Consider the following 27,995-nt stretch of genomic DNA (forward strand, 5'->3'; position numbering starts at 1 on the left):
ATCAAGAGATTTGATTGACGCTCATTGATGAGGAGTTACGATTGCCAGGATTCACGGTTTTAATAAAGATTGTGTTTCTACTGAGGCTCTACTGCACAAACTGTCTACTGCACAAATGAATACACTTGTTATGTGAATGTGTTCACGTTTCTGATGATGCTCAGCCTGTTCAGATGAGGATGATGTTCAGCTGGTCAAGTTGTACAAACACCTTGTCCTTTATTGAGAAGAAAGTAATAAATTATAAACAAATGTACAAGCAGTTTGACGCCCCTCCTCCCCTGTTTTTGTTACGTGAGACAGTAAAGCATGCATATGAAGAGGTACACAGAAAATAGGTTCGATAAATATGTGAAAGTATAACTTAAGAAAAGGAAAACATGATATATATAATCAAAACGTTTTGTAATTCTCATCGCACACCCAGACATACGTGATTGATTGTGATGTTGTGAATGTACTACAGTGCATGTATATTGTTTGCTACTCCTGGGAAGGACTATATTTTATTATATAACCCAGATTTATTTATGCAATTGTGTGAATGAAAGCTGTGTATTTGTGTACTGCCATCAGAATGCATATGAGGGCGCTGTTTCACTGACAATCCTCGTAATTCTTGCTTTTGCTTACCATCTTGTGCGCAACCTTGCATAACTGGAATCAAATCTTCAAGTCCCGAAATTAATATAAAAGAGCCTTTTGTTACAGTGACCCTCCACAGGAAAAAAGACGAGCCAGAAGCAGCGAGTCAATGTTTTTCACCAGGAACGTAAAGAGAAAGACTATAAATCACAAATAATTACACTCTCCACATTATAGAGAGGTTGACATACAATACTGTGTGATACATTCTCAATTAAGCTGTAAAATCCTTTGGATCAAACGTACCAATACCTTAATAACAAAACCATTCAAATCCCTTTTTCTACAACAGACAAAGGTGATATTTCTTATTCGGGCTTGCCCTTTTTTTTCCTCCTTCCCTTCCTCCACTTCTTACTTTCTGCTCTTGCACTCAGGCAGTTGCGCTGTCTAATTGAACTCTGTAAAGTCCCTGCAGATGCCCCGTACGATGGGCTGCTGGAACTGTGCCAGGCCGGTGAACTCGCGAGTGAAAAACACATGGCTTTCCTTGGGCTCGGACGCCATGGCCTTCAGATCTTCCATCGGGGCCCAAGCTACGCCCACTGCAAACACAGTGATTCCTGCGAAGAAACAACAAGCACATGGTCAAGATTTCATCACACTTGCTTACTTCGTGAATGCAGTATTGATATTTTGTGCATTGCAGATCAATTTAGAGCTCTTAAATGTTCTAGGTGTTCAGACCCAGGGAACCCCACCACCTCACCCCTTACCACCTCGGGGACCATCACGATAAAAATGAGACTTGTGTTGATGTTTTTTTGGAAGCACTTAATTGTAACTTTAAATAAGAACGGGGACTTCTCTACAGACCCTCTTTCATGGGTTCTACATGAAATGTCAGTGTAAAAAGCGTACCCTCCCTCTGGGCGGCCACAGCCGGCCCTCTCACATCATCGTAAGACTGTCCATCAGTGATGATGATGAGGAAATTCCTGTTGGGGCCTGTGCGGGGTTTAAAGAGACTCCGCACTGCAAAGTTGATGGCATCTCCGGTGGCCGTTCCTCCGCTCATGTATGGGATGTTCTGCAGGGCCCTCAGAGCATTATCTTTCGTGGTGTGGTCATTGAAGTTGAACTCCATCCTTTGGTCGTAGGTGAACTGAATGGCACCGATGCGAGAGCCGATGTCAGAGATGTCAAAGTTGCGAGCGATAGAGAGAAGGAGGTCCAGGACGAGCCGAAAGTTCCCATCACCTACGCTGCTGGAGCCGTCAATCAGGAAGCCCAGGTTTACTGAGTTATAGCATGTCTTGCTGCAGAGCATCTGATCGATGGAGCAAAGCTTATGAGCTAGAGGCTTCACAAACTTGTTGGTGCTGAACCAGCTGGGCATGGTGAAGGTGAAGAACTCATTGTCTTTGCACACCGCCTGGCAGATACATGTCAGTATAAATGAAATCAGATGTTACTAGCGAAGATTAATTCATATTCGAAGTATCTTACCTTTCTCATGAAGTCTTGCTCGCTCACCAGACTCGTTTCCTCAGGGGCAGGTTTGGCGACAGATACAAAGAAAACGTTAATACCAGACTCTCTGGCTAAAATTGCTGCCTCCTCCACATTATCAGAAGGCCACCCATCGACAAACACCACAATGACCCGAGGGTAACCTCTCCGAACACCAAAATCCGGATTGAAGAAGTTCCTCACAGTGTGTAGTATGGCCTTACCTGTGCAAAAGGCAATAACTCAAGCTTGCCAAGTTGTGCTTATTGAAGCCAAAGCATCTTCAATAATAAATCAATCCAACTGAAGCCAATATGTGTCAGAGATATAAGGAATGAGTTCATTAAAAGATATTCTACATAAACACTATTTGTGACATGCTGTCAGTTACTAAACAAAAGCATACAAGTGAAAAAATGCATTTACAGTAGTGCATTTACAACGGAAATCTGTGGAGGAGGGGATTACATTTTTTTTAAGAAAATAAGTTCTTTCTTTCATGTTGACTTTAAATGTTTAAAAAGTAGATTCTGTAGTTGTATTTTTAAAACAATGTGTATTTTAACATGTATTCCGGGACCTAATGATTTCCATTGTAAATGCCTCACTGTTTTGTCTTTTTACTTTTTTAACTTTTCAGGGGAAAGAAAAAATGATTTAATTGACATGCTCTAGATTCATATCTTCCAATCATTCATCTGTGAATAGAATGTGAATAGAAGGTGGGGTTATAAACCTGTATTAGTATTGCCCCCAATGTATGGGATCTCTTTGATGGCAAAAGTCAGATCTTTGGCTGTAGTATAATTTGACAAGTAGAATTCAGTTCGAGGTGTCTCGCTGAAAAGAAGAACATGAAGTTATAAGCTACGCACTGACAAAGGGGAAAAAAAGCTAAACTGCATGAAATGAAACAGCTAGGATTTGCACAGATCACCTGGTCTGCACCACTCCTACATGAGGACCTGGTGTTCCAACCTTCAGCATGGCTACAAGCTTACTGACAAAGTTCTTCTGCAGGTTATACCGCCGCTGTCCAATGTTGTAGCTGCTATCCAGCAGCAAAGCCATATCAACCGGGCAATCTGGAACAACATTTACACAGCTCTTTCTTGTCATGATCATCATTTTGCTTGGGCTAACAATTTAAATTGGATTAGAAAATCAGGTCATACAGACCCCTGTTTGCTGTTGGGGGAGGAGGAGGTTTCTTGACTGTTTTTTTGACTGGTTTCTTGGCTACAAGAGAGAAGCAGGGATACTCAGTGTAGACTACACACGTCAGTTTTTTCCAGTTATATCCAGTAAACGCTTGTTACCTGCTCCAGACGCAACAGTGGCAGAACTGCTGGTTTGGCTGGAAACTTCCAAAGGCAAGCTAATCGTTCCTGAGAAGCAGATTTATAAAAAACTTTAACTTTAAGTTATGAGTCAATATTAATATGATTTTATTGAAAAAAAAACTATATTTTTATTTTTGAATTAAATCAAAACAGACACGCAAATCGCAATCGCCTCCACTCACTGGCCACGGTGAAAGATGAGCTCCATTGGGACAGGGACTGAGACTGGATGCCGTGAGCGTACGAGCTGAGGTAGTTTGTCCTCCCTTGCAGCCCGTGAACCTCCACAGGTCCACCAGAGAGACCTATGATACCTCTGGATGACATACAAAAACTTTCCTTGCTTTCGGAGTTTCGCACAAAATTCTAGTAAGTCAGTAACTTTATCATTATTTCTGTGATTGTACCTGTGTATTGCTGCTCCACATATGCTGGAAATAGAGGCATATACTCCTGAACCAAACACTGACAGGCTCCAGAGAGTGCAGTTTGCTGGGCAGAGCACTATCTGACGTGTGTCTGGTAGATCCACCAAACGGGTTCCACAGCTAATTGGTGTTGGAACTAACAAATGTACAATGTAAGATATTACCCATATAATGATTATGTTTATGTGAATTAAAGAAATATGTTACAAAAATATATATATATAATAATGTCAACTTTTCCCCTCCAAATTAACTCTTTGCTATTAATAAAAAAATATATATAATAAATATGTTATATGTATATAATAAATATATTTAAACTTTTCTCTCTAATTCATTTATATATGTGAAAAGTGAGTTAAAAATGGAATTCACTGACCATTTAAATCAGATCCAAATGTGCAACAGGTCAAAGACAGAATACCTGCGGTGGGAAAAAAAATAATGCAATGGTTCAGAATAACACACAAGAAATATTTGGTAACAAATGAATTGAACAAATGAATCGCCTACCTAATACATGAAGTACAGCAAACCACAACGACATGGTTAATGAAGATATCTGTAGAGACAAAAGAACATTATACCAGGCACCAATGAATAAACCCCATTTTTCAATCATTTTTATAAAGGCTTTTTGTCTTAAAAAAAATTATAATAATAAATTGTCTAAGGCTTTGAAATTTATCTTCATTTTTTCTTTTATCTGGGTGTTGTAATATTTATTTTGCGAGCAGATGTGAAATCAGATATGATACAGGAAAAATGTAATCTCCCCAGACACATCCATCACAAACAGCATACTTCAGTTAATCCACTCGCGAATGAGGGAGAAGGAGAGAGAGAAAGAATGAAGAAGAAAAAAATGCATATTTGGATATATAAAATTAGCTCTATTAAAAACCAGAAAACAGCCAAAAATCATCAACGTATGAAGATTAAATGCAACTTACAGATATTGTGTAGGATGACGTTTCCTCAGCCTTAAAAGCTTTATAGAAAAAAAATAAGGTAATTCCGTTATGGATGATATTCCAGAGGTGTCTGAATATTGAGGAAAGGGCTAGTCCTTTAAATAATGTCCCCAAAAACCCCAATGATTCGCTGCTGACATCACAAGAGGCGGGTCTTGCATCCAGACCACCTGAAAAGGACATTGTTTTAAAATCTCCTGCTTTTAGCCGTTTAGATTAAATATGTACTACAGTTTGTACCTATATAATAAGCATGTGCTTTAACACTGTGTAGCCTAATTTAGTCAATGATGGCGAGTAAAGGAACAGACAACTACCAAGAGAAGAATAAACACAGAATGAACGCCACCTGCAGACGTCATGACTAGGCCTATACTGGAGGTTGAAAACTTTACCTTGTGGTTAATGACATATAAACAACCCTGTTTCAGTGCTGCAAACATAATGTAAACACAATCCCGTTCAAACCGGACCACGAAGCCATTAGAGAAGGCCTGACTAAACAGAATAACAGGTAATGTGAAGCTTTTTATCTAAATCACTTTCAAAAGACTTCCTGCATCGAAACATCTCTTGAATGAGGCTTATGCTGCACGAACTGTAAATCATCCGTGAAATTTTATTCAATTTGGTGCACTAGCTTTTAAAAAGGTCTTTCTTGGTAACTTTTATGTAATCATTCTACATCCGCTGAACCGTGGACCATTTCCAGGTCTAGTCCTGGCAGCAAACAGGAATACGATAGGTTTGTGTTTACTGTAGCATCTCACAACTCATTGGCATTTACTGATTAAGTGCTGTGGAGGTTTGTAGGGGTACGTGGTGTGCGACAAGGTGCTTATTCAGTGCGACAAATTAAAAACCTCTCAAGGAATGACACTCAATCCATCTGTTATGAGCCTCTTTGAACAACCGCTCATTGTAACGACTGGGAACTGTCCCAGTGTCTCAATTAATAAATATTTTACAGCACACAAAGTCTATGACGGCTAAAGCGGCCTTTCACAAGGAAATTCTTGTGAAGGTCGTGGTGGAAACATCAAGTCTCTCAAACAGAGTGTGAACTTCCATATCAAGTAATGCTTGGGCAGCTTAGGTAAACCAATAATGGGTCAATTCCAGCAGTTTAAGAAGCTTATTGGCGTTGAGCCAAACTGGAATAAAAAACGGTGCTTCAGATTGTGGACAGACGTAAATTAAGGCAAAATCAGGTGGTCGTTAATCAGGTGACAATATGTGAATATTAATGCCCCAATTAAATCCCAATACACTTCATAAGACTCCCAATTTAAATATTATATTCAAACTAAGTAAAAATAACAGTGAATACATTACAAATAGTGTTACAGATATTTTTGAAATATATTACAATCATTTCTGAGGGATCAAGTGAAATTAAAGAAATTCCACAATAGATAACTGTTAAACTGTAATACTATTTCAGTGCTTGTACTTTATTTAGTGAGCATAAACTCATTTTACTGAACACAATCTTTTGAGCTGGAGATTATATGGAGAGTGTTTATGGACCGCTATTTAATAATGACATCTAAATGATAGTTTTGTTAGATGCTTCTTAGAGAATTAGCCCAGATCAAGGAGAAACAGTCTTTTCCCTTATGTAATAGCATGGGTTTTGTTATAATAGGTTAAGCAGGTGATGATTTCCTGTGATTCGGTATTACACAGAGTTTGTTCCCACTGGGGCAGCTGATGGTCATATGGAAAAGTTGGCTTGACTCTTCTGGCTTTGTGCAGTCAGATGAAAAAGGCTGAATTAAGGCGAAGTGACACACGTTTCTTCCCAGGCCAGCATCGCGCTGTCACGTTTCACACCATGTGAGACTTCATGGGAGATCCGCAGCTTTCGTCCAAGAATGCAAAGACTACCGCCGCACTCCTTATAAATAGTAGTAACCGTCTAATACTTCGATGGATGGCTCATTTAGGCGACTGTCTTCACCTACACAAATATTAGCCTTGGCTAATGCTGCGTAGACTCGAGCCCAGATTTGTCCGCTGAAAAGAGAAATTTATTTTCCCAAAATAAAAAATAATAATAAAAAAGTGATTTCATACTCTATGTTGGAAAATACAATATTTCACGATTAATATAAGAGAGCGTATATATTAGGTTTCTCGCTTCTGGAGAAATATTCTCTTTATGCCATGCTCCACATTGCTAATATACCACAGCAAATGTGATACGTCTCGAAATGTGGTGAATATGCAGAAGTTTAAAAAAAGTTAGCTCGAGTTTAGTTAAGGTAGTTTCCGATATTTAATGATGTTTTTGTGCAGTCAAGTTTTACTTAGCTTTGTAGGGTCATCTATAAAGACCTCCTAATGCTCCGTTATGTACTTACCATCTTCAATTAGAGCTAATAGGCGTGTAAAACGTGTTGACTTGACTTGTACACTACAAATAGCTTGACAGTGAGTGGCAATATTATGTTTACACTACCATTCAAAAGTTTTTAAAATGCGATAAATTGACCAAAAAACAACAACAAAAAAACCCAAAATAAATTAAAAGACTTAACACTGTTACTTTACAAATCTTTTTTAATTAAATAGGCTACAGATTTTTTAATATTCATATAAACAGCATGAATGTTTTCAACATTGATAGTAATGATAATAATAATAAATGTTCAAAGCTCAAAAATCTGCATATTCAAATGATTTCTGAAGGATTGTGTGAAACTGAAGACTGGACTATTCATGCAAAAAATTCCGCTTTGCCATCACAGTTATACATTATATTCACAAAATGAATCTGTTTTTGCAGTATTTTTGACCAAATAAATGCACCCTTGGTCAGGATAAAAGATTTCTTTAGAAAAATGTAAATCATACCCACTACTAAACTAGACAGTGTATATTGGATATCTTCTCATCTCTTAGCAGATCCACGACTTTCTCTTAGGACTTTCCTCCCATAAATCATAAAATTATACAACATCACGCTGATTAATATTTTCCAGCATTCATTATTTTTCAAGTAGTCTTGCACCAAAATAAGCATATGGGGTCTACGCCAAAAAATCTCCTTGCATAACAGACCTACTTTAACCCCCGACACCGCTAATTTGAGAGAACATTCACCACAACACCAAGATCCTCTTATTTTGTGACCACCATGTGGGACTAATTCTCTTGGATGTCATTGGAAGTGGGGACATGCTTGAGTAGAGTGTGTTTGAGCGCTGTGAATGGGGCAGGAGGAGGACATTTCCCACAACCGCAAGATCAGGTCACTGAGGTGTTAGTCAGTTCTTTGAGAAAAATCCCAATTCATATCCAACTTGCCACTAGCTCCGACGATCTAGTATAGATTTCCCATGTAATCTGGACACTTCTTTTGTCCTGTATTCGAAAAAGTAAACTGTTAAAGCATGTTATATATGCACATTGAATATAATTCACTCTGTTTAGCCCTTTAGCTGATAATTAAGTGGCTACCCAAGTACTATTCTGTGTTTTTTTTTTTTTTTGTTCTGTGGCAGGTTCGAATTTTTCTGTGACCTACAAGGTCAGATTTGTTTGCTGTTAATCTGTTTGTTCTGAAACCAGTTACTGACCTTGTCTGTTCTTGGAATTATGACTCTGGACTGTTTGACTGTTCCTGCTGCTCTGTTTGGACTCAAACCTTCACTGTTCCTTTGACTAGAGCACGCCTGCTGCTTTTGAATTATGCGCCTGGATAATGTAAATAAAACACCATTACCTGACTGTTCTGTTCGTTCTGCGCTTGAGTAATTTGTACTGAGGTCCTGACATTACAGTCTGGTCAAACAGGGACGTTTGTGGAGAGACAGGAGATTCTTACTTGGCAGTCACCATGCATGATCAATTTGTAAATCCTCCTGCGCTGGCTCCTTCAGACCATCCTAGGGGTTCACACCAGGATTCCTGCTGGTGCTTTGCTGATTATAACAAGCTTAAAACCTCACCAAATTACAAACACCTCATCAAGATTAACTGCTGGGAGAATGAAGACAGCAATAAACGAGAAACCAGGGTTATTTTAGTTAGCTAAAACCACAAAAAAAAGAAAAAAAAAAGCAATACTTTAATAAAAAAGCACTACTACAATAAAAATTTCACTATCACTAGCAGAAACACAATTCATGAGATTCTTTTTCTTGCTCCTTTTTAATCGCTTTTGGTGTCAAAAGTCAAAGTTTCAAACTCTGATTATTTTGAGAAATGTATCTTTTTATAAATGGATTTTGAAATGCAATTCTGAAGGAAGGATGTTGAGAGGTCATTGCCATTGTTTTTGCAGATTGTCTTCATTTTATGTTCTGTTTTTGTTTAGTAAGATAGTTGTTTATTGTCTTATTCTTCAAAAGCTACATTCCTTCCGTCTTAGATAGTGTCCTTTTCTTTTACAGACATATTCATTTTCTTCCCTAACGCTATTATTATTGTTAAATTCAAAGTTTGTATTTGAGTTACTGGGATGGGAGAGGAATCTCCAGCAACCCTGAATAATGCAATACAGACATACAATTAAATGTCAATAGCTTACAAGCCTAAAAGAAAGAGATGAAGCGAAACCTTTAACCTCAACATTATTGGATTAACACGACGACCTCACGTTCAACATGAAGCATTTGTAGACAACGTGACTCACTAGTAGCTTGGAGTGTCCTGTTCTCTTGAGAAATTAAGATAATAGAGACAGTCAATGTACTGTATTATCCTAATATTATTCTCGCCATCTTACATAAACATACAGAGGACATAAACTAACAAAAATGACTGTTAAAGTCTTCCCGAGTCGCTTGGTTTCCTCATTAACCCACGAGGACTTACACTCTTTCCAGACTTTGGTAAAGGCCTGTCCTGGCGTTCTGATTCAGGAGGGCTCTCTGACTTTCTCTCCTGTATGTTTTCATTTGCATTAAGGTCCACCGACTCATTCTCCTTAAAGCCGTTGACGTCGAGCTGCACATCACCGGGCCGGGCCAATGGCACAGGAGGGGTGTGCCTGAGCGCTGATGTGGGTCTGAGGCAGTAGAACAGAGCCTGCAGGTCCTTCCGGAACTTCGAGCTCATGCCAATGTAGATAAACGGATTGTAGAAACTCGCTGACTTGGCGAAGAGGCTGGCCAGGATGCTGTTGAGTGGGGGTATTTGGTAACCCCAGGCGGACCACATGGAAATGACTGCATACGGGGACCAGGCCAACAGGAAGGCCGCACACAGAATGAGGGAGACCTGGAGAGAGAAACAGTACCACACATACATAAATATGTACATTTCTGCATTAGTCTCTTAATTTTAAAGGGGTAGGCAATTCAGTGAAAATTAATGAAAATTTGTTTAATCCAGTAATCTTTGGAACACAGAGAGCTTGTTGACCCTGCACACACAGCAAGGGAACAACCACTGTCAAACATAGTAAGGACATCATTAAAATAGTCAATGTAACATCAGTGGTTCAGTTGTAAATTTATAAAGCTACTTATGCGTTGTGGTACTCATGAATGGTGGCGGACTGACCCGGAACAGAAGAAATTGTTGAGTAAAGTTGTTATTTTATTTTTATTGGCAAGTATTCTCGCAGCTTCATAAAATAATGGTTGAACCATTGATGCCCATGGACTACTTTAAAAATATCCTTACTACCTTTCTGTGCCTTGACTGTGGTAGTTCCCTTGCTGTCTAAGGAGGGTCACAAAGCTGTCAGATTTCATCAAAAATATCTTAATTTGTGTTCTGAAGATAAACGGTTTCACAGCATTGAAATAACATTAGGGTGAGTAATTAGTGATTTTCATTTTTGGGTGAACTATCTCTTTAAGAGATTTAAATTTATGTGGCGACGGTTGTACCCGTGTGATGCTGCGTTCAATCTTTCTCTGCCTCTCGCTGATATCTCCTCCACGACTGGACTTGTGGCTGGAGTTGACGGTTCGGATGATGGAAACATATGTAAAAACTATAACAAATAGTGGCACAAAGAAGTTGAAGAAGAAAATGCTGATGACGTAGAGCTTGACCGGAACGGAGTACAGCGCCTGCATCCAGTCGATTTCACACGTCCCATACCTGCGAGCTGCAGAGGAAATTAAAATAAGTGATCTCTAACTCAGGTTTTCACTTTCTAAAGATGGTGAAAGTCTTGCTTTAGTCCTACCTCTGTAACTGCCCCAGCCTAGAAGCGGAGACCCAGCCCAGAACAGAGAGCACAGCCAGACAGCAGCTATGACCAAGCAGATATTGCGCTTGTTGACGTGATGAGCTGAAGGACATAGCAGAAACACTCGCATCAGCACAGTCCTCATAGGCATAATCATACTGATTTATCTAGTATTTGTGCAGCCAAGGCTAAAGAGCTTCTAAAAAAGGAAAAATAACATTGTTCTAGAGTTATCAAAGACTCAACCTCAGAGAATTTCAAGTCTTGGAAGAACCTGGTTTGACCATTTATTGTTCAATGAAAAGCAAAACGAACAGGATTTCCTGGTTTTCAAATCAGTTTGCGTCAGATCACCATTTCATACAGTAAATCACACTGTGTTTCAAGCTTTTTAATTGTTAAAGGCCCCCAAACTGGATGATTTCCTTGTGAAGGACCCCTGTTCTAAAATATAAAATATATAGCCTACTTACTGTGTGAGAACTAGACACATACGAAATAAAAACTCTCACATAGAACACAACACCAAATGGTATTTTTTTTTTTTTTTTAAATTGAGATTTATACATCACCTGAAACATTTAAACATTTAAACATTTAAACTTTCCATTGATTTGTTACCAATGGTTTGTTAATATAGGACAACTATTTGAAAATCTGGAACCTGAGTGTGCAAAGAAAAATCTAAATATTGAGGAAAATCGCATTTAAAGTTGTCCAAATGAAGTTCTAGCAATGCAGTTTTGTATGTATTTTTGGTAGGAAATTTAGAAAATATTTTCATGGCACATAACCCATATCCTAAAGATGTTTGGCATAAAATACAAATCAATGATTTTGACCAATCCAATGTATTGTTGGCTATTTCTAGAAATAAATCCATGCTACTTATGAGTTTTTTAGTGGTCCAGGGTCACATATTATTTATATACACATTACTATATTGACTGTCTATGTTATTGATTATTTACCAAAGGATTATAATTAATTTAAAATAAAGAGTTAATTAATAAAAAATATTAGAAAGCAAAATTAATCTAATATCAAATTTGTTATTCATAAATGCCTTAAAAATAAATAGTAACATTTTATTAACATACCACAAAGGCATGTTCAACATTTTTTCTGAAAACCCCTTAGCACCCCTCTCCAATGTGGTAATTATATGGCATCAAGTAATGTATGCAGCTAATTTATACTTTAGTAGTCTTTTGGAAAGCACACAAATCTTTGGAACTGATTTTGCATGTACTTTGTAATGTAATTGAAATGCATGAGCACCTGCTCTAAATACTGGGTACCAGGCATACAAAGTTATAACAACTCCGTAGGTTTGGCCAGAATTGAGCATACCATGCTGAGGCTGACAACCTTTGATGTAGCGGATGACACTGATGGCTGTCAGTGTGTTGATGCTGATGAGTCCGAAGAGCAGGATTAGGAATCCGTCCACCTGGCCAAGACACAACATCTTATACATTGCAAGCAGGTCTGGCATTCTCTGCAAACCTGAGGGAGTAATCGCTCTGACTTGTCTCATCACCCACTAACCAGGCCCTGGGGAACAAGCCAGCAAGATTAGGGGATAAAAGGACACATGCCCGTGTACTTGGAACGACTACAAATAAATCAAATTTTCAGCCCCTCCTGACTCATACCACCACCTGCCAGACTGCAAAGGGAACAGTGATGGACCTCTCACACTAGATGCTGTGTGATACTAAATAATGTAATAACAATCATGCTTAAAGGCACTTATTATTTTGAAGTTTGTAATTGTATTATTCATATTCTTATTTACTTACTGTCACATAGTTCTAAACCTGTATGAATTTCCTCAGTGGACCATATACATTTCACTGATACAAAGTTTTTGTCCATAACATGATACCTACTGGAGCTCAAAACCAAACAAACCCCTTTTATTTCCATTGAACATACAAAAATAATCCTTGACATTTTCTTTTGTGTTCCACAAGAAATAGAATGCAGGTTTTATGTGGCATATCGTCACCTTACCTTGCAAGTCCAAAACATCTTTATAAGATAGCCTTGATCCCTAAGAACATCAAAAACTTCAAGGATTCCTCGAGAATACCCAAAAATAGCAATGCTGGCATCAGAAATGGCAAGGTTGAGAGTCAAGAAATCCTGTGGTTCAAGAGACCTTCTTTGCTTGGTTAAAAGTAATATTACAACCCCATTTCCAATCCAAGAAAGCCATCCTATCAAAAAAAAAAAAAAAAAAAAAAAGTAAATAAAATTAACCAGATTCTTTCTCACATGACATCTTTTAATGTAGAGAAGCTCAAGAAAAAATTAATCACAGTAACGTACGGAGAATTCAATACAATTACATTAGACTAAATACCTAGTATCACCAAATAGACACCAATAGCCGTTTCTCCTCCATTCGACACTCGGTAGACTGTGACATTTGAGGGAAGAAAATTGTGGATGTCCATCTTCAATGAAAATCTTTAGGTTGGACTCATCTCAGGGTGACGTTTGCTATGGTTCACAGTCTTGCTCTCTTCATTGGTGGAAGATCTAACAGACTAGACAGATTAACCTAGATCTACACTTGAGCAAACATCTGAACTGTAACAGAGCACTGGTGTTGATCAAGACTAGGTGTAATCTCCTTATCTTGTTAAAGACTTTAGAGACTGAGACTTTTGGGACAGTTCTCGTCAGTCAGTTTCTGTTGTTGAACTCACCAGATGTCAGTGATGAGGCATAAAATGTGTATGCTGATGACCCACCCAAAGTAGATTCAAAAGAAAAAAAAAAAAAAAGTACTAAGTACAATTGGTGCGTAAGACTTTATTGACAGGAACTCTAGCATTGAATTAAATAGTATAGGAAAACAGTATAAAGTACATGGAATATGAGTGATTCTGAAGTTAGAGGGGTTTTAATGGAGTACAACTGAAGAGATCTTGATTCCAGTTTCGAGAAGGGTGGGTAACTGGACTCCTCCTATTTCTGACCAAGCTGGGAGAGCTGTGGAGAAATTAACAGGTTTAGCATTAACTGCTCTGATACTCCATAATCGCATCAACATTTAAACAAAAACATGATTACTACTGAATAATTTGTGCAGCAAACAGTCAGTGTCATTAGTTCATGACCACAGCAAGAATTGGGAGAAGAAAGGCACTCTGCCCTCTTTTTCACTCAGAGCAAGGGGTAAAAGTATATTAACAAGAAATTGATGTGGAAAAAAAAAAAAAAAAACTAGGCAAAATATTTACAGAGGGAAAAGCACGTTATGACTTGGTGTCAACTTTGTTGAGATAAAGTACAACGTAGATTCGCTTCAAGCAGCAAAAAGCATTCCAAGACACTCAAAGCAGTGTTGTTCCCTTCAACTCAATGATAATCGGTTGGGTTTTAGAGCAATGGATTGTAAAGTATCAGATTTTATATGAAAAGATGTTAATGAAGATGTAATTGTATGTGGTAACTGACATTAAATGTTGGATTTAAAAGACATATTTTTAGTAAAATGCACTTCATGTATGTTTCTGCATTAAAAGAATCAATCATACCTGTTTCATGAATTGGGCTGCATTAAAAAGCTCACTACAGCCATAAAGAACCCGCTTCCCTTGCCTGGCCTGTAGAGCAGGAAATCATTACAAACCAAGCAAACCAAGGCCTTGTAGCATATTTTACATAAATGTGTGCAAACAAACCTTTGTGTAGTCAACAAGATTTTGATACTCTATGTAATTGCCCCCACCAACAACAAAGACGATGGCCTGTGAAATGATAATCTGTCATCAGCTGTTCGAACTCAACAGTGGGTGAATTTCAATGCAACCTGTACAAACACTCTACCAAATAAAACCTTGTAATATTTCACAGGCTGACTCAAATGGCCGTTCTACAGACATGAGCTCAGACACTCTGGGCTTCCAGCTCACTTTGTCAGAAGCGAGGCCTAATCTCCACTAGGAACAGAAGGCTATCTGTGCCATAGATTAACCCTGCCAGGTTACAGTGCATGGGTGCCAAAGCGTAAAGATAACATATCAACATCCACACAGTACAATCAAAACCATCAGCTTTATACTCACCTCCTGAAAGGGGTTCTTGTTCCTTGGAATGGAGCTGAGGGAGTTAAACAGTTAGGATTAATTCATCACTGGCCGAAAGTGAAAATAGTTGTAGAAAGAAAAGAAAAAAAAAAAACATGACAGATCTTCTTATATTCTAAATATTTTCAGTGGAAAGTTACAGCTTTGGCAAGGATGTGCAGATCCGTTATTTACCTAACTTCAATACTGCCTTATGTGTATGTAATAAAGACACAAGTGATTTCGAATTCCTCCATGGATCAAATGCCTTTAACATAATATTTGAATACAGTGGGACCAAGTCAAACACTGAGATGTATCATTTGAAAATATAAGGAGCCTAGTCTTCGTTTTCGGTGTCCTACCTCTCGCTTCCGCGAAGCATCTTGGGATCAAAGTATCTGTAGTCATCCGTCTCCTACAAAAATCACAACACATAACATTAGGGATTATAGAGCACGTAAGTAAATTAAGGATGAAATAACACTCAGCGCACCCTCCACACATCACCATCTCCTAAAAACCACCTCATCTATCTACATTAACTGCTTATCAAGATCGAATGCTTCCCAGCAACCATTCGTCTGAGAAGGTTCAAGAAGCCTCAAACAGTAAAATGTCCTCCAGTTTGTCTCAAAAAAGCAAAATTATCATCGCTCTGCTTTGAAGAGTTGCGACACAAATTGAGGAGAGCTGTCTACGAGGCGGAGGCCAATGGCCTCCTACTTCCTCATCCTCCGTATCGGATGGGCCAAGCCTGTCTCTTCCCCCACGGGACCTCAGTCAGCCCGGCCTGGCAGGCCTGGCGTGCTGGAGCATACTTCATTCTGGGAAGAAATACTTTGCCGTCAACTCACAGAAAGAAGAGCCTCAATACACTTCCAAATGGTGAAATGCTCCAGATTTTTCTGCTATTGGTTTACCCTTGTAGGGTTGCGAAGCTCAATATTAATAGAGGGTGCCCAACACACTATTGCAGCCCTATCGCACAGGCCCATCTGTGAGGACTATCTGACGAACAGCGGAGGCAGGAGATTTTGTAGCGCTCAGCCGCTCAGCTTCCCCAACAACAGCCGCATTGTGCAGGGCACTGAAATTCCAGTAGCTGAGAAAATGATAATACGGTTATGTTCAATTCAAGTTTATGGGCAGCGAAGGGGAAGTATTTCCAGTCGGTAACAGGATATGGCAATCTGTCCACCCCAGCTTTTGAGAGCGAGAAGATCAGAAGGACCCTGAGGGTGTTTCATAAGGAAATAAGGTCTTGATGTCAAGGAACGAGAAGGGGAAGCTAAAAGGCCGCTATTACACAAACCAATGATTGCAAGAGCTAATATGTCAGCTAGCTGTCTCCATTACAGTGCTTTATATTTAAAACACGTTGGGACAGTTCTTGGAAGGGTCTAAATAGAAATAGAGTCCTAGAAGTCATACTATGAGGGCGCTGTCAAAGATTTGCCACATCATCTCTTCTGTGGTAATTCCACATTTATAAAAAATCAGCATCAATCATTCCCCACGCACCGTTGCGGCAGTTAGTTGATTTCAAAGCATCGGGAGAAATTTTCAAAGCAGATTTTTCCTTCAAGGCTATCCAATGATAACTTGAAAACAGCCAGTGTGTTCAAATACCTGATGCTTCACATACAGACATTTCGCAGACAATGAGATCCTCAAATGTAGCAGAACACAATCCCATTATCGATGAATTAGCTTCGGCTGCTCTAGAGACGTCCCCTTGTGCTGCTCACATGAGGGGTTTGCACCTTTGTTCCGCCTCACCGAGGTGAAAAGCCCAAATGGACTGCTTCCAAATCCCTCAGCCCTAGAAACTTAATACATTGTGCTTCGGGTTCACTCACTAGAAAGCCTCTCCCTCTCTCTCCACAGGTGTTCCTCTGGCTGAGACAGTTGCATTAACCGTGCAGCTCAGATTGCCTGGATTGAGGTCTCGGCACACACAAAGTGCCTCCTCAGTGCCTCATTCAGGGCAAATTCAGTGTCCCATAGCGCTGCAGTGTCATACGCATTAATCCGCAGTGGGAGGTAAAGCAGTCAGCCTTGGCTATACAGAATCTTGTGTGCACACTGGACACAAACTCTCTAACGATCTTTTGAGATTTAGGCTTTTAGCTAACAAATCAAAATTCATCTTTATTACCCAACTTTCATACTAATAAAGGCCAAACTTGTTTAATATTTGTAATCATGAGGAAGAACATGAAATCATGTAAGGAAGTGGAGAAACAGATGAGGACGCTTACCGGGTTTGACTTCATTTCCATCAGGTTGTCCAAGATGCGAGTAACCGGCAAGTTCTATAAGAGACACAACTGAGAATCATAATAAACCCCACAAAAGAACCAGATGCTTTTAATTTAAAGAAACATGGAAATAAGGAAGATCAGAATCAATTCATCAAACAAAAAACAGAAGTATTGCAATCTCAAATATGACTAAATCAAAGCAAAAGTAAAAAACTAAAAAGTCTGCATAGGTTTTGGAAAGAGCTGCTCACTCATTGACCTTTAACACATTTTCTTCTGTCAGTGGTCATAAATCTAACCTATACACCTATATTTCCCCATAATAAATTTTTGATTTGTTAAGGATTTTTTTTAATAGTGTGTCCAATCTTAAATTTTAAAAGTCACAATGCCTGCATATTTTGTTGTTTCTCCTGGGTTCAGTATGTTTTTATAGTGCAGTCCTGGTTTTTAGGCTGAAAGTATTCTTCTTTTTTTAAGTATAAGTTGCAAACAGTGCTTTGACGCAACCTGTGTTGTTAAAAGCGCTATATAAATAAAAATAATTGATTGATTGATTGAAAGGTATGTAGAACAATAGCAACAATGCAGACACTAAACAAGGATGAAACTTTCTACAGTGCCGAAGTTCACAAATACCATTATATAAAGTGCATATAGTATGTGCATAATAAAAATTTAAGCTGAAACAATTATAATTTGTTATGGGTGTTTTTGGCACATTGCGATTGCTAGGGTGTTATTGGTATTTTTAGCATACCGCTCCCTGGTTTCTCGGTGGCGATTTTGGCTCACTGCTATATTAGTAGGCTGTCTGGGCATTTTTAACTGCTTAACGGCTGGCTGTTTTTTCACAGAAATATGCAGTTGTGGGTGGCTGCTTACTAAGCAAAAAGAGCCCAGCCTGTGATATTCTGGTCCTTAGATACAGCCTAGGTAAATACTTACATGCTGCTTCAGGACCAGATTTTTCACCCCCTCCATCACAAATTGGGAGCCAGTGTTCATCACCCTCGAGAACAGTCTGAAAAATGACAGGTCATTGCATTCGAAACACATATGGTATCAACAAAAAGATTCTTATTTTGAGAATGAAATTTGTCGTAGCCTCATACCCCATTGGCTTCACTCCACTGCTCCCATAATTGGCTGGCGTTGCAGCCATCTTGGTGAAAGCTCTGGAAAAGAGGTTATAATAGTTGCAGCACTACTGTTCTCATCTTTCAACTAAATTTAATGTAGTAACTAGGCAAATGTGACAGTGTGTTATGGTGTGTTTGTTGACAGTGGCCAGAACTTACTTCCACTGCTTAATGTAGTTAAGTGAGGATAAGTCGCAGGTTGCATCAACCAAAGCCTTCTTGTACTGTTCTAGATCAGCCTGAAAAGAACAAAATGTCTTTATTTATTCAACACTCAACTCTCAAAATCCAACAGTTTAAGAGGATCTGTTTTTATAAAATGAAGAATGACTTATAGCTCACAAGCCATAAGCATTTATCAGGGTAAGGAGAAACTCTAGTTCCTGTCAGAGACAGAGTCGTCTATACCACATGAGTGAGAGGGCCATTTTCATGTCACCAACCTCATTACGGCCTCAGAAAACAAACAACAAAATGACTGTTTTTGGAGTTTAAGCAAACGCTCAGCCAACAATAACCAACGCTGGTTCAGGAGGACACAGATGAAAGAAAGGATAACTAAAAGACGTGGAAAAATAGTTCAAACTCTGACTCTTTGGAAAGTCAAAAGCTTTTACAGCCTGCACTGATAAACGTAATAGAGAATGACAGTCCTTGCCCACAGCACAGGCCAGTACGCTTTCTCTAGGGTTGAAATGTGGTCACTTGGACAATGTCCATCCCAGCTTGGTCCCATGGGTCCGTCCCTTCGGAAGTGTACACAAGAACTCAAGAATGTCATTTGTATGGCTGTTTAAGTAACATCCCACAAAAAAGATCTTGCCATGAGCTGAACAGTCCTGCTTTATCAAGGTACAAGAGTAATAACACTTGGCCGTGGCATCAAAGGGTGTCAGTGTTCCTCAAATCTGCGCTGCATGTGTCCCAAAGAACAACAAGGCTTTTGAACACAGAATCTGAAAATACAGTTTAAGAACCCGGGCCGAGCTTCATAGGGAATGGACAGAGTGTTTTTGGCTCCATGTGTCCCCAAACAATGAAATCCATGCATTTGCCACTGATTATAATAAATTGTGGTATTACCGAAAGCGCACATCAGGGTAGCCTACCACAGATTATTTATCTAGGACCCTTAAAGGGATATTCTGTATTCGATACAAGTTAAGCTCAGTTAATAGCAGTTAAAAAATGAGGCATAAAATTGATTACCACAAAAGTTAATTTCCATTTTTCAAGGCTTTTTTTTTTTTTCTTAAAGAAAAGAAAATAGGTTAAAGTGCTGTTTCACAAGTACAGCCATTAAAACATTTTTGTGCAAAGTTACATCCAGTGTCATCTACTTCAAAATTATGCCACTGTAGAAACAGCTAAAAACCCCAAAATATATTTACATAACAGTTAATGTGAGTACATTAAAATAAAAAGATAAGAAAAAGTAAGAGTCACACTTTAAACCCCCCTGAAAATTGACCCCAATGATTATAAGTTACAGTAACCTTTATTATAATCAATATTATGCCACAAATGTATTTACTAACTACTAAATGAAACAGAATTGTTCCATTAAGGTTGCTATGATCTAAAGTTTCTTACAGGATATGGCTCTTTGTTTGTGACCATGGTGTGGGACCTTACCTCAGATGGAGGCTGCTGGGAAGTGATGTAGTAGATCAGAAACAGCCTCATCTTATCTTCTGCTGTTCCAGCTATCAATAAGAATAACATTTATACGATCATCATGCAAATGCATACAGTTACTTTAAATTCCGGAACAACTAGATTTTGATAATGCGTGTTTTTTTGTCCTCGCTATTGCTGAAACTTGATCAGAAAATCAAACACTGCACTCATCGGAACAATAAAGCACTGTAACACTTGAAAAATAACTGATCACTATCATTATAGTTAGTGATCATTCCTGTGTACTCATAAGAAACCCATGAACCTACAGAGGACCCTGTGGAGATCAAGAAACTGTGTCCTCTTGAAACCTCACAATGCTGGCAGGAGAGAAAACAAAACTCATCCTGTGGTAGCATCACAGAGAGCCTTTAAAGCAGACCGCTTTCCCCTAGGGATGTGATGTATTTCAGTCCACTAAGCTGGAAAAATGACTGGATGAGGACGAGGGGTGGGATAGGCTCTCATTAGGGGGAAGGGGGTATGAGTTACTCATTCAATTAGTTTCGTTTGATCTCTCAGGATGGGGCTGTTCTTGGTAAAACAAAATTTTATGACAGTAAGGCAGTATGCCATGCTTTGAGGGATATAGTGGTGTTTGGATTACGGTCAAGCTCAAAGAGCAGCTGACGAGTCAAGGCTTATTAAAGCAATAAGCCACTTGAGGCCAAGCGTTACAAAGATTTTACCAAAATTATGGGGTGTTGTTAGGCAGAATGTGTAGATTACCATGGTTGCCAAGCCACAAATTAATCAAAGATCCTATAATTATCTTCATCAATATTATTTCTATTAAATAGCATTATTATTATTGGTTTGTAGCATCTCGTGCTGGTAGCATAAAATCTTGGCTATTTTACAATTGATTCTAACAGGGCTCAATCAAATTTTAGAGAGATAAAAGATAAAATACAAACACACACATATATATATATATATATATATATATATATATATATATATATATATATATATATATATATATATATTAGTAGTCAATATTTGGATCAAAACCTTTTAAAGTTATCCTAAAAACAAAATGTGCTCTTGTTGTAGGATAGCTTTCATTAACATTTTTTTTATCAACTTCAAAATGTTGACTACTGTACAGACACACACACACACTCAAAAATATAAAAATGTATTTCACAATGTAAGAAAATTGAGAAAAACTGCAAAATTACATTACTGATATGTCTTCATTCTTCATTCCATCTTGCTTTTATGAATTTTATTTTAAACATATTAGTTTATATGTGTTTTTATTACAAGTTTGGAAACATAATTAGCGCATTGTTGCATTCCCAAATGCATGTTAATAAGAGACCCAAACTCAAAAATGAGTTCTCGTGGAGCAGCATTTACTACCAGCTGTGCTCCTTTGATTTGATTCAATCTTGATTTTTTTTTATTAATTGTGTAACCTTACCTGCATGAGAACAAACAGACAAGAAAAAGTAGTACTGACATGAAAACATAAAAAAAAACCTAACCTTGATTAAAAACTAATTTTGGAAATTATCCTTTGTAAAAAGCCCTTCAACATCAATAGCCTTGAATGCTTAACACAAAAAAGACTCACCATCAGGGTCACTGATAATGTCTAGCAGGGATTTATCGAGTGTGGACTTGCTCATGAGTTTCTCCTCATACTCGAAGTACACATCAAGCTTACGGCTCTAACGACAGAAAGGCAAATTTAGAAGATAAATATGCTGCTCAACCTCACAGAAATAATACAATGTGCTGAGAAGATGTAACCCAAGAGATAAAAAACATTTTTCTCATGGAGCACTGACCTTGATGTGGTCCAAAACTGCTGTGGCAACGTTGGTGTGGAGGTCAATCAGTCTCTTCTTTTCCAGGAGCTCAGGAAGAGAACTGTTTGGAGAGAGGAGCAGGTTGTTATCCTACTCTATATGTGTAGGGTCAGGCAGAGGTACAGCGGTAGGTACAATGACTAATTCATATGTAAAACAGCTCTTCTGCAATGTGAGACACTGGATGAATTTAAATTATATAAGGATATATTTCATACACATAACTGAAAGAAAAACTATTTTTTTTTATATTAATGGGACAGATCAACAGAACACCTGCTATAAACTGTCAAATCCACATCTTTGAGATATTTAAAATATTTAATTACAATTATTTAATTATAAACAAATGTAAGTAATTTAAATATCAATTTAAACATCTGAAATTACAAATAAATAAATATTTATGAGGTTATCAAAATATTGAGCTACTATTATATGTCTTGCATTAATCTATTTAAAAGCTATCCACCATTATTAATGTGCATGTAGATAAATGACATGTTCAATAAATCATATTGACAAAAACACTTGTTTATTTCATTACCTGATGGCTGAGGTAAGTTTGGCAGTGTTATCTGACAACATACTAATGGCTCCATCATCTTCCCCTTCTAAGCCCTTTAGAGTAAAACCACATTTGTCTGTGTTAACCAGCAGGCCACAATTCCATTATATACAATTTATCATCAGCCTTATTGACCTACCATGATACTCTTGAGGCGTTTAACCTCATCCTCTTGGGCGCGATACGTATCTAGTTCCTCCTGCACGGCTTCTGCAACCTCAGGAAATGGACTGAAACAGTAAACAGAAATTAATTAAACGCTTTCCATGCTGAATAGGCTAAAAATAAATGACATTAAGCTGTTGTAAATAAATCACTATAAACTGCTGGATACAGTCCTGAGAGCAGGAATGAAGTTAAAACATTTTGAAAACACAGAACTAATGATATTCTGCAAAAAATTAGCAGTAATATTAAATGACATTAGCGACGTTCTTAAATATTAAAAAGCGCTGTGACATCTGAAACAATTTTACTGAATTAAGACAACTAGGGATGTTTTCCTATCAAACATATACATGCTTTAATGTACAGCTGGTTTATTAAATGTCCTACAAAACTGACCATTTTGGACACACTGACTTCCACTGAATGGACCAAAAAGCATACAAACTAAAAAAACATATTTTGTGTTCCACATGAAAATGTTATTCAAGTTTGTATCAATACTAGAATGAGTAAATGATGACAAGATGTAAATTTATGGGTGAACGACTCCTTTAATCAAAACTAGGACAGAATAAAGTCTTTGGATAGCAACATCAGATATTAATTTATATTAGACATAAGTTACATCAGACATATTAATCACACAGTTACTGGTTCAAAAGATTTCAGTTCAGAATTTATTACATTAACATTTGTTAATATAAACATTTATTAAAGCACAACAATGAGCTACTGGATAGTTAATGTTTACCTTCCTTTGTGTTTTTGCCAAAATTTGTCAGCACCAGTGAGATCATAGCTCTTCTTGTTTTTCTTTTTTGGTCGTGCTCCAGCTGGGCTGGCCTCTGACCCTTGAGACTCCTCCACACTGACCCGGTTCAGGTGGAAGTCCTGATGTAGGGGATATATCAGTTAGGCAAGGCAACAGAACTAACTCAAAACATAATATACGACCTAAAATAACATATATGCCAGCTTTTCCTATAAATAAAAAAGCAGCTGCCATACAGGGAATTGAGACGATATTAAGGCAGAAGCATTTTTGGGTTGGTGGAAAAAAATACCCAAAGGATTAATGATCACTGGCACAAAAAGCAACCCAGCACGTACATTCCACATTTCATGAAACCCCTTTGTCATCCATATGATAACTGCAATAGCTTCATCTTTCCATATGCCGCAACTTGGGACTGTTTGCAGTTTCCATTTTGGGAAATAAATTACATTAACACCCGTACAAAAAAGGAGAAATTCATTAACTGTGAGTCATGCAAGTTTATTTTAGGTTCTGCTCACCAGCACGTCATGAATAAGAGCCTGATAAGTCCATGTGTGGTGAAGAGGAGTCGCTAGATCCAGGTTACGATCGGCAAGAACAAACAGCGGCCTCTGAAAACTGTGGGAGTGGTGGAGAGAAAGCAGGGATATTTTATGATTAGACAGAAAAACATTTCTCTACGTTTCTTAAAGTGGACTATCTACCTATCTATCTATCTCGCTGTTAATCAAATAAAAATAAAAGATAAAAATCAGTTGTGTGGAGGTGTGCGAGAATTGCGAGTGAGTTTTGCTCCACCTGAACTGGCCAGTGCCCATGGTGTCTCCGGTGAACAGGCTGTTACGAGCGTCTCGCAGATTCTCTCTCAGTTTCTTGTCAAGTTTCTGAAAAAAAAAAAAAAGTTAAATCAACATTACTAATATTCCAGTAGAAACGAGTTGTACAATATGTATAAAATAAATTAATCCAATAAACTGAGCGGCCGGTGTTAATTTTGTGTTATATTACAGTGAGACATTCCTTTGCTGAAACTAATCATCTAAAAGCTCGGAATTGAAAGCGAGCCAAGTCTGGACTGAATCCCACATACGGAACAAAGAGGAATTTTGTACCATCAGTGAAACTGAATTAAGCTACAGTATCAGTTTGCACATTGTGCACAGACTATGAAATGTTCAAATGCACTGTAATGCAGAGATAATTGTAAAAGCTGATGTAATAATCAACTGACCAAAGTCATCCTATAACAGTAATCTGGAATTAATAAATCACTCTTTACCCAAAAAAAAAAAAAAAAAAAAAAAAAAGTGTCTCAGACTGGTCATAAACCAAGTGTCAGAGGAACATTAAAAAACAGAGCAGTGAGTCTCTTACCACGGCTACCATTTCGGCAGCATTCCCTCTTGGACATCGGATTATTGGGACAGCACCTATGATAACAGGAAAGCTCACTGTACTGCCAATAGGAGGGTGCATTAAAGATCTGCTCACAAGCTCCCAAGACACACAAAATCACATTTCAAAAACAACAATACAGGCTTGATCATTGCACCTAATTTGAATTGTGACGTTTCTGTCATATACAATTCTATTAGTCATATAATAAGTAAATAGACATAACTTAAATTTAAAGAATTATACTCAAGCATATACAAAATGATATTAGGAAGATTCTGCCACCCAGTGGCTCAATATGACAGTTGAAAGTTAAACTAATGGCTGTAATATGAGAATTATATATATATATAATATATCTTTAATTTTGGTTAAATATAAAGTGTTCAAATATACATTTGCCTTATTACATTAGGTGGTTTAAAAAGCAGCGAGCATCTCCATACGAGGAATAGATTGTATTTTAGCACATTCTTGCAGTAGGTATTTTCTAATTTTGTGCTAAAGCATCTTTATAGGTGATTAAGGTTTTTTGAATGTTGAAATGGCAGCTTAATATATAAACAACTATAAGTAAACCATTTGTTGTTTGATTCCCATGAATCAATATGGGGCCGCTATCTTTTAGAGTGTAATCAATATTTAAAACTAAATCATAAGTCATTATACAGTGCACATTACTGCTATGTTCAGTTAGACTTTTGTAAAACTTAAACCTTAATACTTTTATTGAGCAAATATGCAATACATTGTCCAAGGAGAAAGTAAAAACATCTTACTAAAAGATCTCCATTTGAGATAATCTCTTTTAAATCACTAAGAAGCAACTAGTTATCAGTGTTTCTAACAACAAGCATATTAGAATTATTTCTGAACTGATTTCTTCAGTGTGACGCTGAAAAATGGCTGTTGAAAACTAGTTTGCATTACAGGAAAATGTTACATTTTAAAATATATTACTTAAAAATATTTCTAATAATATTTCACAATATTACTGTATTTTAAAACAAATAATACAGCCTTAATGAGCATAAGTGTCCTTTAAAAAAATATATATATATTTTGAACAGCAGTGTATATGCATGGATGGAATAAAACGTATTATTTACCAAGTGTGACAAAAAAGCAGAAGAGACTATCCACTATTGTGTCCATTATGGTCTCCATATCTGTGTCCATGATATCTGGTTTATTGATTGCTGAGGGCAAAGAACGGTAGCTACATTAATAACATTCAGATTACAAATGAAACCAATACTTCAAGCCCTTCTAGAAGCTTACCATGGTAGGAGATGTGTTCTTTGTTTTGGTTGCAGAGAATGAACATATCATCTTCAAGTGTGATGAAGTTCAGATACTGATCGAATACCTGAGGAGGAACAGAACAGTCTAATGTTTAAATGAGTTTGTGTGTTTTGCAAAAAAATAGATTTTTTTTAATTAAAAACTCTAGAAAGCTAAGAAATGCTGTTCGTAATGAACAAATGTGTTTGACTTACTTTGGTCACCTGGTTTACAGCATTAGCTGCTAGAGCAGCGCTTGCTATGTCCTCCAGCTTGCTTCTGGAGATCGCAGAGATGAAGTTCAAATAGTAGGACTCGTATAGTTGATTACGGAGATCCTGTGATAGTTTTAAAACAGTGAGATCTTCACAGACATTTCTGGAACGGGACAGATGAAAAGACTAACTGAAATATCGAGTTAACATATTTACTTGACATATCCTGTCAATGTTCTCCTCTGTAGGCATCACAAAGTAAACGGCAGGAACATCTGGAATGGGGTCGCGATCTGAGTGCAACAAGCTAGAGGAAACAAACAAAAAGCAAACAATCAATCATCCTAATCAATCTAATCTAATCTTTTTTTTTAAACTATATCTTTGAGGTCCTTACAGGTGCAGAGTGATGCCCATGTCTCTTAACTCTTTCACAGACAGCAGAGGAGATATAATATCTTGGCCAAAACGATCGTATATAAGAACCTAACAAGAAAGGATAAATGTTTATGCAAATTGTAACTACAAAAGCATCACCTAGCCATGTCAAAAAAAACAAACAAAAAAAAAACTAGCAGTGTGTATTGAGCGCCCTTACCTTCCATACCGGCTCAGCTGTTGTGTTTTTTAAAGGTGGAGCATTGAAGTTGAGCATTCGCTTTAGAGCAGCTGAAAAAAGAAAGAGCACAGAAACATAATACAACTATAAATCAACTTTTTAAACCACTTCAATCATTAATGATTTTAGAAACCAATGCACGTGATTGTATTTCAAAAGACTCGTGTGTGCATTAAATGTGCATTTTATTAAAAAAATTAATTAAACTTGTCAATGACAATGCCAGCCACAGAAAAATAAAAGGTACAGCATAAATTAGCATCTATGGACATACGGATAATTACTGTTTTGTACCACAAATTATGATAATAACAGTTTTCGTCAAGTGGCTTCAGCTAGCACGTCAATTAATATCGTGGGCTGCTTATGACAGGTCTCTGTGACATTGATAGCCGTATATTTCATTAACGAGCTGGTTAGGTATACGTAGTTATCACAACCACAAGTGCATCTTTATGTAAGTAAAGCAGGATAAACCAGCTGCTAGATTCACAACACGGTTAGCATGACCAGCTACACTGACAGGACTGTGCAATTTCACATGTTATGGATTCGGTAATATTGTGCGTATTTTAAATAAAAAACGTTTTAAAAACCGCGTGAAAATCAGTAATGTCTTGTACATTAGCAGTATCGAGCGTTTCGATATAAATTCAAACTTATGAACAAACCTGTCTGTTTCTCCCGGATGGAGGCCGCCATCTTTACTGTTTATGCAGTGACGACTGTGAGGGTGACGTGGCAACGGGCGAAGCGCACGCTGAGAGTTAACTGAGGTGCACCGTCTCTTTGGGCTTTTCGGGTTGGTCCTGACAAATTTACAATGATTGATTTAGAGCTGTTGGATGCATCAGTTTTAATTTTCTTTATGTCAGTGGTTCTCCCATTTGTGTGTGTGTGTGTGTGTGTATATATATATATATATTTCCACAGCATATGGACCTTTTCATGTATGACTTTGAAAATGCATTGTAAAAC

At 37.7% G+C, this 27,995-nt stretch overlaps 3 protein-coding genes across 5 annotated transcripts; all 3 read right to left on the reverse strand.

The window, feature by feature from the left end:
• Positions 1-194: 194 nt before the first annotated feature.
• On the reverse strand, positions 195-4,923 carry coch (coagulation factor C homolog, cochlin (Limulus polyphemus)). Its single transcript, XM_043262751.1, has 12 exons — positions 4,822-4,923; positions 4,382-4,430; positions 4,248-4,292; positions 3,848-4,004; positions 3,623-3,756; positions 3,417-3,485; positions 3,277-3,336; positions 3,035-3,182; positions 2,834-2,937; positions 2,095-2,321; positions 1,507-2,020; positions 195-1,208 (listed from the first exon to the last, which is right to left on the reverse strand). The coding sequence occupies exons 2-12, from the start codon at positions 4,413-4,415 to the stop codon at positions 1,036-1,038; spliced, it is 1,665 nt and encodes a 554-aa protein (XP_043118686.1). The 5' UTR covers positions 4,416-4,430; positions 4,822-4,923; the 3' UTR covers positions 195-1,035.
• Positions 4,924-7,581: 2,658 nt separating this feature from the next.
• opn6b (opsin 6, group member b) lies at positions 7,582-13,679 on the reverse strand. Of its 3 annotated transcripts, none has more exons than XR_006253059.1 (7): positions 13,368-13,679; positions 13,016-13,221; positions 12,350-12,449; positions 10,994-11,098; positions 10,689-10,912; positions 8,427-10,071; positions 7,582-8,211 (listed from the first exon to the last, which is right to left on the reverse strand). XR_006253059.1 is itself a non-coding variant. In XM_043263376.1 (6 exons), the coding sequence occupies exons 1-6, from the start codon at positions 13,459-13,461 to the stop codon at positions 9,616-9,618; spliced, it is 1,185 nt and encodes a 394-aa protein (XP_043119311.1). In that variant the 5' UTR covers positions 13,462-13,679; the 3' UTR covers positions 8,426-9,615. The 3 variants fall into 3 exon arrangements, 1 of the variants encoding a protein (XP_043119311.1); XR_006253060.1 differs by lacking the exon at positions 7,582-8,211 and having other exon boundaries at positions 8,426-8,544; positions 8,675-10,071; XM_043263376.1 differs by lacking the exon at positions 7,582-8,211 and having other exon boundaries at positions 8,426-10,071.
• Positions 13,680-13,802: 123 nt separating this feature from the next.
• On the reverse strand, positions 13,803-27,831 carry scfd1 (sec1 family domain containing 1). The gene is made up of 25 exons (XM_043263375.1): positions 27,689-27,831; positions 26,997-27,067; positions 26,796-26,884; positions 26,615-26,705; positions 26,399-26,521; positions 26,181-26,268; positions 26,009-26,098; positions 24,879-24,934; positions 24,303-24,388; positions 24,023-24,122; positions 23,478-23,617; positions 22,698-22,788; positions 22,538-22,611; positions 21,970-22,051; positions 21,753-21,849; positions 20,126-20,196; positions 18,650-18,729; positions 18,464-18,526; positions 18,297-18,372; positions 17,346-17,399; positions 15,447-15,499; positions 15,082-15,115; positions 14,698-14,763; positions 14,551-14,619; positions 13,803-14,002 (listed from the first exon to the last, which is right to left on the reverse strand). Exons 1-25 carry the CDS (start codon positions 27,717-27,719, stop codon positions 13,979-13,981), a joined length of 1,899 nt encoding a protein of 632 aa, XP_043119310.1. The 5' UTR covers positions 27,720-27,831; the 3' UTR covers positions 13,803-13,978.
• Between the last annotated feature and the right edge of the window lie 164 nt (positions 27,832-27,995).

Source organism: Puntigrus tetrazona, chromosome 17 (genome assembly GCF_018831695.1).
Source record: "Puntigrus tetrazona isolate hp1 chromosome 17, ASM1883169v1, whole genome shotgun sequence".
NCBI classification, from domain to species: Eukaryota; Metazoa; Chordata; class Actinopteri; order Cypriniformes; family Cyprinidae; genus Puntigrus; species Puntigrus tetrazona.